At 43.1% G+C, this 12,262-nt stretch overlaps 1 protein-coding gene across 1 annotated transcript; it reads right to left on the reverse strand.

The window, feature by feature from the left end:
* Positions 1–11,100: 11,100 nt before the first annotated feature.
* Positions 11,101–11,598, reverse strand: twist2 (the record flags this gene model as incomplete). Its single annotated transcript, XM_084452117.1, has 1 exon — positions 11,101–11,598. Exon 1 carries the CDS (start codon positions 11,584–11,586, stop codon positions 11,101–11,103), a length of 486 nt encoding a protein of 161 aa, XP_084308243.1. The 5' UTR covers positions 11,587–11,598.
* Positions 11,599–12,262: the final 664 nt, after the last annotated feature.

Raw genomic sequence — 12,262 nt, forward strand, 5'->3', positions numbered from 1 at the left:
TTGCTTGTCTTGCCGTGTGTTTAGTCTTGTGTTAAGAAGAGTCTGAGTGAGAGGACGCATGTGGGTGCGCGCGCGCGCACACACACACACACACACACACACACACACACATACACACACACACACACACACATACACACACAGTATGGTCTAGGAGGATACTGAGCATTGAGGAGTAGTTTTAAACAAAACAGTCGATTTGTCTGTCAACACACAGTGTTAATGGAATAACGTTGTGCTATTATGCATTCAACTTGTGAGATGTTTGAGAAAATACACCACACTCTAAAGCCTTCCATCGTTTATGATGTTATTGAAGTTCCAAAATGAATGTAAAATATAAAATAAGAGCAAGGCTCTTGTATAAGTGGGCACTGGAGGTTAAGAAACCAATAGCGCTCCCCTCCATGTCTGATAGAATCTCAGCATGTGGGTTTTATCCCTGTGAGAGAAAGCGGAGTCAGAAGTAGCCCACGACACCCAAGCCATATTTTTCACATTAACTCAACACACAGCGTCTTTAGGCACAGAGAGTAAACCCTACCTCAATTTATGCCTGTTGTGTTAGCCTAAATTATACAGGCGACCTATCACCTTCCTGCTGGACCAGTTAAAAGAAATGGAGGGAGCAAAAGAAGGGAGGAGAGGAAAGGATTTACCTCCTCAGAGCAGCTTTCATTTTAGCTGCGCTCACATCATTCTCACCGCAGACGCCGCCCGGCAGGAAGAACCTTGTAAAAGAGACTGCATGTTTTATCCTATAGGGTTGCACACCAGGAACATATTACCACATGTACTATCTGCACAGTACCCCAACGCCCCCCCCCCCCCCCCACACACACACACACACAATTCCATCATTCCCTTCACCCACTCTCTGAATCACAGCAAACATGAACAAAAGTATTGTTTGTTTGAATAGCAGTCCCAACGATCTTGAGGAAAAGGTGGTTTTTTAAGTGTGATTACTGATTTACAATGGTATCGCTTCTTATTACAGAACTCTCAAAACATAACATACAATTCCACATCATTCTGTATTTACTTACAGGTAACTTTTCAATATTTATTTATCTTGTCACTCCTGGTATCACTTGATCTTACAGTACAGGAGGCTTAACTGACCATGACTGGACAGTTGGCCTACTTAGTGTACTCAGACAGATGTATTTATTGTAAGTCTTTTTGGCTAAATGACTAACATGTCAATGTAAAAATATCTTAATAATAATAATCTATTGCTAACGCCAGTTGCTGTTTCCTACAACCAGCCAACGTGAGGAAGTGCAAAAATTGTATTATTGTTAAATGTCATGTATAATATATCAGTACAGTCCCAGTCAGACCTACCTAAGAATATGCAAGTAGTGTTTCTAAAAGGCTCACTAAGTTACTGTGGAGAAGTGAGTGAGACATTAAATACAGACAGGTGGACGGATAGACACACAGCCTTTATTGTCCTCCCAGAAATAAGTAAATCATTTTTCACAACCAAATATTTGTTATAGAGGTATGCACAAAGGGAGTGAAAAGGGAGAATGAGTGAGTGAGTGAGAGCACAGAGAGAAAGAGAGAGAGAGAGAGAGAGAGAGAGAGAGAGAGAGAGAATGAGTGAGAGCACAGGCCTCCCCTGGTAGCCTGACCTCGTGACCCCCGGTGACCCCTGCTGACCCCAGAGTAGCCCCCGTGCTAATGAAGAAGAAAGTGGTCCGGCGTGCAGACATGTCACGGTGTGGGACCGGACCCGGGCCAGATCACGTTTCACACCCGAGGTGACGGGGATCAACGCCTTCTGTTTAAACTGTTACTAATCACAGGCTGGACAGACAGAATGAGAGAGACGCGCTAGGAGAGAGACGCGCTAGGAGAGAGACACGCTAGGAGAGAGACACGGTAGGAGAGAGACACGGTAGGAGAGAGACACGCTAGGAGAGAGACACGCTAGGAGAGAGACGCGCTAGGAGAGAGACCGTGATACACACAGCTCAGAGCGTAGGGGACACAGCACAACAGCGTCATTCTTCAGCGGCTGGTCAACTTCTCGTAACATGATGTTATCACTTTAGAATGTTGTACATGTTTTTAAAATGTATTTCAAAAGTCATGTCACGTCAAAGTCACATCTGGAGGTCTAGTGAATGTGAGCACTGTGGCTTTGTCATCGTCCCAGCGAGACTAGACTACACAACTCACACGCCTGGAGGAACGCTGTGGCATATAACCCATTCAGAGAGCCAGTATCCACACACACACACACACACACACGGCTGGGGCTCCCGGGCGGCTGTAGTTCTGGAAGGCCAGCTGAGCTGAGTCCGGTGGGTGATTTCCCCCTGGCTGGCCCACGCTGGCATTCCTCCACCACCTCTTTTACAGCCATCTTTACAACCACTTTAGTGTTCTTAACCCATTTTCTTGTCCAGTTTCATTCCTCCTCTCAGAACGTCCGGGCGGAAATCTTCCTAGGGTGGGGAGAGACCGGGGAGAGACCGGGGAGGGGGGGGGGGGGTTCGGCGCTCCCTAGGGAGGGGGCTGGCTGGGTGAACATGGGGGAACCAGCACCCCTGTACCGATGCACAGTTTTACACACACACTCAAACACTCAAACATACACACACTCTTCTGGGAGTGGTGCTTCAGATGAATAAGGAAATGAGCAAACGCCCCCCTCTCATACACATGGAAAGGGAAGCAGCGTAGTCCTCGGCTGTACTATAGTACGCACACAGACACACAGACACACACACACACTCACACACACACGCACACACACTCACACACACACACGCACACACTCACACACACACACACACACGCAGACGCACACGTACACACACACACACTCACACGCACACACTCACACACACACACACACCAGGCAAGAGATGAGTCAGACCTGGGAAATAGACGCCATTACTGGGTGAGGAACCTTTGAGAGAAGGGATGAGAGAAGGGATGAGAGAAGGGATGAGAGGCAGGGTTAGAGAGGGTTAGAGGGATGAGAGGAGGCAGGTGAAAAGAGGAGGGGAAGAGTATGAAAGGTGATGATGAACGTAAAGTAGTTAATTAGCCCAGGCCTGTCTCATCCATCCATCATCCATCCATCCATTCCTCCATCCATCCATCCATCCATCCATCATCCATTCCTCCATCCCTCCATCCATCCTTCCCTCCCTCCATCCATCCATCCATCCCTCCATCCATCCCTCCGACCACTACAATACCTGGACCATCATCGATGGCAGGCTGGACTTTTACATGAATACAGAGAAGATCTGTGAAAAGAGGCAGCAGCGGCTGCTTAGTCTGCATAAGCTGAGTAGCCTTCAGGTGGAATGCTATTCACAACATTATTATGTCTCTTTTTTACGTTTTACTGAGTCAATTTGAACACTTTCATCCATTCGCTGGTTTGAAAATGTGAGTGTTAGGAACAAAAAGAGTGTCAGAACTATTGTGTGTAGAAGTAGCAGTCTGCCTGGGCCACAGCAGGACTGTCTCTCCCTGGTCTCTCCACGGTCAAGTTCACAACGCAGCCAGGTCCATTTCTCTGCCAGTGACCACCCTTCAAACCAAACCCTCCAAATACTGCCGTCAGGCTCTTACTATAGACTCTCACTATAGACGCCCCATGGATAAACAGAAACCAGATTTAAACCTTCATCTACTTCCACTGCTGTCTCTCTCTTGAACTCTGCTGAAAGCTGGTTTGGGTGTTTTTAATCTGTCTAAACTGTTTAATACAGATCAGCGCAATAATATTTTCCATTCAGCACCGCTGTCATATGTAGTGATGTTATGCTTATTGTGTTTGTTTTCTGTCTGGCTGCACTACACGTTTCGTTGTGAGGTAATAAACTTGACCTTGACCTTGACCCTGGTTCAAATAAATGACTGAATGAAGGGAGTTGCTGCTATCCTCCTCTGGAACACTTCACCTACACACATTTAACAATACATACACATGAAAAATACCCACAAACACTAAAAAACTGCATTTGGACAATGTCTGACATGAAATATGTAGGACATGTTATCAGATTACCCTTATCATCATAACAGCTGGCATGCTATCCCCAAGAATGACAACCATTCGAGCCCACAATAATAACATAACACGATAATAACATAACACAATAATGACATAACACAATAATAACATAACACAATAATAACATAACACGGTAATAACATACCACAATAATGACATAACACAATAATAACATAACACAATAATAACATAACACAAAAATGACATAACACAATAATGACATAACACAATAATGACATAACACAATAATGACATAACACAATAATGACATAACACAATAATAACAAAACACAATAATAACATAACACAATAATGACATAACACAATAATAACATAACACAATAATGACATAACACAATAATAACATAACACAGAAAACATCAGTTCTTCCCCACTTCACGCCTCCCAGCAGAATAATGTCAGCTGTTATGACATATCTCATCCATGTGATGTTGTTTGATATTCTGAAACACCAAAGCAAGGGTGCATGAACTGTCTTGAGTCACAACATAAATGAGGACATACTGTGAGCTTCATAGCTGGAAACCAGAACCCTCAGTTGTGTGTTTTCTCCTGGCCACGTCACGACGTCCACCAGGGTCCTCTGGAGCTCAGGGGTTTTCCACGGGGATCGCCAAACCACCACTCCCCGATCTAACAGACCAGATCCTGGGATGCGCCTCCAGCCTTGGGCCTGGTGAAGAGACTCTTCTTTGTTTGGGATCAGAGTATTAGTACTAGATCCTGATTGAAGATGGGGGAACGAGGCAGGGAAAGAAAGACGAGAGGGGTGGAAAAGAAGCCAGAACACCACTGTCAATTTACTTTTGTCCAGAGAGCCTGGAGAAAAGAAGGTTTGGCAGCTTTGCCGACTTGGAGTTGCGTCAGCAGAATGCCGTGCGCTGTAGGATAAGGTCCGACCCGCCATGATTTCTGGAAGGCTTCGGTAAACATTGTGGCCAGGGCAAATATTCGGCACCTGTTCAGCGCCGCACAGAATCGAGGGGTGCGAATGTCAAATATGTAGTTATTCAAAACGGTGTTGATATTAGCAGTGCTAATCAGGATCTACTTAAATAGGAATAATATACAGTGGAGGGAATGCTGAGAGTCTGGCCACATGTGAAAATAGTGCCGGGTCAATCTCTGAGCTGGAGAGCCTATGGAGGAGCAGGTGCATCCAGCAGGCTACTCTTTTCCTCAGTGTCTTATTTGACATAAAAATGTACAAATAACAACTAAAAAAAAACAAATAACCACTAGGCCTACTTCCTATAGGCCTACTAGGCTATTGCACCACTGCAGAGGTTGACTTGTGATCGGTCTATCACTATTACTAGCCTAGATGACATTTATCTCGGATTGAAAAAAACTACACGGCGGCTGCAGCAAAATACATTTGTAAAAGATCAAATACAAAGCAAGTGTTTCAGCAGCATCGTTTCCTCTCTAGAGTGCACTGCTCTGTGACATGGAGGTATAGAGGTATACCCTCCGGACTCGTGCAGCGAAGGGATATGCATCGACACTTGTGGTAATCCCGCGACTGACTTTTACATTAATGGGGTGGGGGGGCTTTAATCCAGCCGACACCGCCCTCTCCCTCCCCACTCCTCCACCAAATGGTAAAGCAACACTAACATTAAGCGCGTCGGCCGAACATGAAATGCTGGCGCACACAGCGTAAACCTTTACTTTATCCCTTTTACTGCAAATTAAAATTTTGTAGGTTTTTCCGTCTGATTTTACGGGAAACATCTGGGGCTCTCGCGCCGCTGGAGCGGTTGCCTCCGGGCGATCTCGCGCTGCTGGCTCCGAGCCTGCAGGATAATGAGCCGTTATCAAACGCGCTGCCTCGGCCAGACCTGCGCCTGATCCCCATTTCATGAATAGGCCTACCCACCAACACTTCCGTCAGGCCCAGATGAACTAGTCTATTGAGCTGCAGTGACCAACTTTCCTCAGATTAATTTGCATAACCTGGTTACTTATATTGGTGGAAATGGGTTAACTTTTCATTTGGAGCAGCACCACATTTATGGAAGACAACCTTAATTTTCCCACCTGCAAAATTACCTCCTCATTGGCTACTATTCCATTGTCAATGTCATGGATCCCCTACTGTATGATGCATGAAGTCATGGTCTTTGAGGGCCATTTTACCTCTGAACCAAGTAGATTTAAATATGTCATAAACATTGCAACGCATGCGCTGAAACCCCCTATGATAAATCGCTTATGTGAAAACTCCTTCCAAAGTGAGACACATTTAGAGGCGTTTATATAAATGTTCTGAAATAACCCGGGCTTTACTTTAAAATTGAGCAACGGGTGCAACGGATAGCCTGTTGCTTGAGGTGTTGCTCTTAAAGGATAGAGCACAGAGCGCGTGTGATTTGAGAGCCTTAGCGCGGCTACAGAGCGGCCCAACGAGGAGGAGGATCCACTGCAGGTGCTTCCCCTTAAGTCTGCTGCCGGTTTGGGTCACTGGGATCTTAATAAAACACAGATTTTTGGGGCATAGGACTGGGTCGTACTCTGTAGTTTAGCTATGATACAGTAGGTTAGTTCACCATTAGAAATAATAATTAGAAATAGGCTTCACGAACCAGGCAAACATTTTTCATCGCGTTGCTTAGTGCGCTCAGCTTTTCAAGTCATCCAAATATGTGGGTTTTGTAGCACATTCAAATCCCCTACCACTGAACTTGATGTAGGCTATGACCCCGTGTGCCTTAACAATAAGGTCCATTCACTGTTTAGATTCATATATAACCGCGTCTGGGAAAACTAGATGTAAACACTTTTTTAAACTGGGAGTGTGGGAGTTAGACAGAGGAAAAAATAAAAGGTCCATTTTTTAAAAGCTACGCGATAGTTCTTGTCGTTATCTGCGGTGCGGTCTCCCTTCCTCGTTAAGTTGTTCCCCCAAGGCATTGCTATTTAAATGATTATTTGTTGTGAAAGCGGACAACTTTTTATATGCGTGGGTTTGAAACTGGCTTGAATTCTTCCCAGTGTTAATGAAGCTGTGGTTTAATGACGGGTTTAGCCAGCGTTTCCTTTCCAAAAGAAGATGAGGGAAGGAAAGCCTGAACACAATCTGACATAACACTGAAAACTATTTGCCCTCCTAATCAACGAACAACAACAAAATAAAAAACAATGAAAAAGACATATACAAATATGGGCCTATCCTTACATCAAGATGCAATTCGGATTTTTACCTCGTGCAAATTGTGAAGAAGTTCATGACGTCATGCAAATGGAAAGCCATCAAAATTGTGGACACTTTATTTGAACTGTGCAGTTCTATTAGGCTATTGAATCATGTAGGGCTTATTGGCTACAATAAAATATCAGCAAGGCTATTTACAATAAAGCAGCTACGGCGTTATCCTAGCCTATATGGAAACATAAATCAATGAGTTCAACTTCCTTCAAAAATATGTTTTAATAAATAAGCAAAAAAAAGTACATTGGACGGACGAGTTGAGAGACTTATAGTCAAATCAGGACAATTCCATGCAGCGTACTTCAGTAATTAGGCTATTCTAAATTGCATTGGTCCCTTTAAAAGCTGAAACTTAAACAGGTAGCCTATGTACAATACGTGTTCATTTATATATAGCTCTATTTAAGGTTTTAAAAACAAAAATATATTTCCTTCAAAAAAAAGATCAGTTGGCTTTTTTTCTGTAGAACCGATACTTCTGCTCAAAAGACAGCTTTTTAAAAGGGGCTGTGGTGTCGGCAAACGGGAGACGTCTTCATGCCTATATGGGCCTGGATGAAGTATGCAGGCTAGTCTGCTGTCTCACACAGTCCTTCATGTTATGCAATTGGTCTCAAAACATAGAAACGCTTAGAGTTATGTGTCACTTTACGTTTCTTGTGCATGTCTTTGAGGTTCGTGGGTTCTCCAGTACAACCTATCCTTTGGGGTCTTCATACTCTGCAGAAGTAAACAGTCTGTAAGGGGGAAAAAAACAGAATTTTATCACCAATGTAGACCCATAGCATTGATCTGATTACCAATGTAGGCCCATAGCATTGATCTGATCACCAATGTAGGCCCATAGCATTGATACTGCATTCAAGACCTGGAGCTGAAAGACTGGTCGGCTGATGGCCTGTTGATGACACGTTCGGCCTACTTCCCCTTAAAAATACAACTGTATTTTTGAAATGTACAGTGGAATCACTGGCATAGGCCTATAGGAAGTAATTAATTAAACAATTTTTTGCCCTTGAGTGAAACCATATGTCAATAAGAGGGAACGATTTCGTTTTGTGTAGCACCACTGGAAAATCACATGGCCACACGTGTTATGGGCCCGACTTAGAGCACCTGCTGATTGGCTGTCAAATGTTTTCATTTCATGAACGACCTTGTTTTTTTGTGCACAATTAACCACTTAATAAACACGTAGAACAAAATAAATATGACATTCACTTGACTTTGGAAGGATGAGCCTGTAGGCCTAGCCTACTTCAAGGTTCAATGAAAGAATGTCCTTAGAGAACTTGGTCTGAATGGCAATTGTTACTGAATCGACAGCGGTAGCCAGACCCTATAAGAAAAGACTATTCATACGTTTACCTACTAGGCCTATACGTTTAAAAGAAAAAAGCTAACTACACTGAATAGGGACAATTAAAGTAGGCTATAGCCTAGATAGACTAGCCTAGGCTATAGCGAGAAAATTGTGCATCCCTGTCTAATCCTAAAATTACTGCTGATTTTACAATATCAAACTAGGCCTACAGAAATGTTGTTGTCATTCGCGTTTTTCATTGTTATTTTATTTCACATTCCACGCAGGCCAATGAAACACAAAACCGCAGTGACAGAAGAATTGGGCATCCGGTTTGGTCTGAGAAAGGCGGCTTTACATTTGCTGTGTTTACATAAATCACCATAGTGTAGGCCTAGTTTAGTTTTCCTCCCAGTATACTGATGGTTTATATGACTACAAAGCCTTGCTGGGAATGATTACCAGTAGCCTATAGCTGCTCAGGCTGTAAAGTGTTGGCCTAGTATAAACAAACTCAGTCCCCTTTCTTATAGAAGAAATGTAATTCCGTGTCATACTACTTTCAATAAATGTTCTCTCTCAATTTGAATTGACTGCTATCATAGTATTACAGTTGTATGTCAATTTGTTTAACTAATGTGTCAATTAAGCACCATTTTATGCTCTGCTTAAGGTCAATTGGAACAGTTGGGATAGTTAAGACTTAATTTTCTCTGTGATGATTATTGGTTGGCCTAATATGGTTTTACTGAGGTAGTCTGTGATAGCCTACAAAATAAAGAATATTAGGAGCGTGACGTCATTTTTATGGGCGAGGCTTATCATATTAGGTCATGTGTCCCTGAAAAGCTAATTCAAAACAAAATGACACAGTTCCACGCAGTAGGTTTGAACAAATGAACAGATTATGGGAAGTGTTAGGCTATATTTTGTGATGTAATACTATTATGCTTCAGAATGACCAAACATTAGCCTGCAGTTGTATTCTTAACATTTAAGAAAAAATGGACACCCCCACAAGTCTAAGCTATTTAATGGATGAAAGTAGCCTATTTTTAACAGCATATTAAACGTTTAGACTACATAATGTTCTCTTTAAGTTTAAAATAACATGGGATGGCCCATTTTAGCCTTCCAAACATGACCGGGAAAAGCAAGTGTTAAGCAAGTTTCTTCTTTTTTTCACTTGTGTTGTAGGCCTACAGCAGGAGCCATGCAGAATGACATCATGTAGGTTACGGGGCTAAGACACGGGGAAGGTAGGCTTATTCAGAATGGCACGTTAGAAGAATCCTTTTGCGTGATAGCGAAAAGCAGCCTCTATAGCCGAAAAAAGTAGAACGACTCCACTGTTTTGTATCACGCATGATTGAGATCCGTGAATTGGTCTCAATGACCTGTTTGAAAGCGTTGTAACGGTATGCGATGATAAGGGGAGGCTTGAGAAACACTTCAAAACACCATGGCGATTTCTGACAGGCAGCATGTACAGGCCTAGCCGCTCTCGCATCTTTAATCAAACGTGGTTTGAAGTTTTAGGCCCAAGTCAAGCGTTGCCATTCCTGCGGTCTCTACAGGAAAGTGCTCCATTGTGAATATAAATTATCCGTGATAGAGGGTTCATGGCTGTTGCCTTTATGTTGCAGAATGATCCCCCGTAACCCCCGGCCTTAAAACGTCGTTAAGAATGGACACGGATTAAGCGCAAAACTCACATCTCACCCCACGATTTTAATGTGATTTCGAGCTGCCATGCCATTGAAACTCTGAAAAATCACGGCGTTTTTACCCTTTCACTCCCCAAGTGAGGCATTTAGTTTTAAGACGTTTGAGCTGAGTTTCCTTGTTCTTTAAATGAAGTGTTCCACATCCACCTCCTTTCCTAACAACATCTGCGTGTGGGGTGGGTGGGGGTGGTGGGGAGGTTCTCTACGATTAGTTGGCCTGATGGAGCACTTGTCTTACTATGTATTAACGTGGCTCGAGTCAGGTCATCCATATGCGCTTTTGCGCACGGGTCTTTAGGAGCGCACACAGGGCGCAGAAGCCCTGATGTGAAATCCAGTCACTGCATAGCTTGATGCAAGCAGGCCTCTATCTCAGAGCAGCTTATAGGGGACAGTTTACAGTTTAGAGACTTATTATTTAGGCCTACCTCATATCAAGCTATTAACAACTATGGCATTCATTAGGCCTACCAGATGCATTTATGGACATAAATGAAGCACTCATTCAAGCAGTTATCCTAGGATAGTATTAGACACGCGGGTGTAATAAAAAATAACATAAATATAATATAGCCTACCACAAATAATAGGGTACTAATTATAGTAATACCGACGATAATAACAACAACAATAATAATTATAATAATAATAATCATATGGACCATATTAATCATAGCAGTAAGAATAATAAAAGCAAAATAATGCATGTTTATATCTTTTCTTTGGACCTACGGCTGCATTTGCTACCTACCGCTTTGGCATTATAAGTGAACGGCTTTGAAGGCTAGTGAGATGCAGACATTGACCACGCGCCCTCCATCCTCCACACCGAGAACGCGTAACTCAGTCTCTCGTGCGCAACGTAACTGCAGCTTGACATCTTGTTGTCCATTTCGTCGCTTTGCAGCACTTGATAGAGAAAATCAATGTATCTGGAGGCCAGCTTCAGTGTCTGTATCTTGCTCAGTTTATCCGACGGTAGCGTGGGGATGATCTTGCGTAAAGACGAGAAGGCTTCGTTGAGCGACTGAGTCCTTTGCCTTTCCCTGACGTTCGCCAGTACCCGCTGGTTCTGCAACTCCTCGTAGGACTGGGTGCTGCTCGGACTCGGTTTTTTGCCTCGTTTCACGGAACCCGGACTGCTGTCCTCGCTCGACTTTTTACTGTGTCTCCTCTTCCTTCCAAATCTTTTCTGTTGTCTGTCCAACTCCTCCTCGCTGGTTGCTAGGCTATCCACAGGGGAGACAGGAGAACTTGAGCCCTCTTCCATTTCTTTTTTAAAGAAATGCAAGGATAGCGAAGAAAAAACGTTCTCCACCTTTGAAGCCGTGGTTACAAAATATATCCGTATACAGGCAGGCAGAGTTAAGAGCACTTTAAAAAAAAATCTCAATCTACGTTTATCGATCTCACTATATAGGCTGTCTTGGGAGTAGGGTAGGCTAGGCTGTACTACTTTCAACTAACGCTTGGCACAGCTCCTCTCTTGCAGGAAGTTTTTTCCCCAATTTTTTTGGGAAACTTTATCCCAGTTTCAGATGCTAAATAGTTGTCTGAGTGGAGGGGGAGGTTGTATCGGCCTCTGATTGGACGACTAATAAACAGGAGGGAACAGTCTAGAGTTACACTCCATCTATTTACCGGTACCTCAGTCAGGGCTGTCTATGCAATCAAACACACTATAATAGAAAACCTATTGTTCTTTTTCAGATAGTTGAATATTAAATACATATCCACAATTTCCCACTGAGGATCATTAGTTTATCTTATCTTTGGAATTCTTTAGTGTCTTATAATAAGATCTATGAAATATAGGCTACAGAGGGGTTGGCTATTACTTACCTGATACATTGCTGGTGTATGCTAAATCATTTAGAAATTAATGTAGGCTAATCCACTAGGCAACTTTAGGCTAATGGTGCACACAGTGTTAATGTGTATTTCTT

This window comes from Borostomias antarcticus (genome assembly GCF_949987555.1).
Source record: "Borostomias antarcticus genome assembly, chromosome: 2".
Lineage (NCBI taxonomy): Eukaryota > Metazoa > Chordata > Actinopteri > Stomiiformes > Stomiidae > Borostomias > Borostomias antarcticus.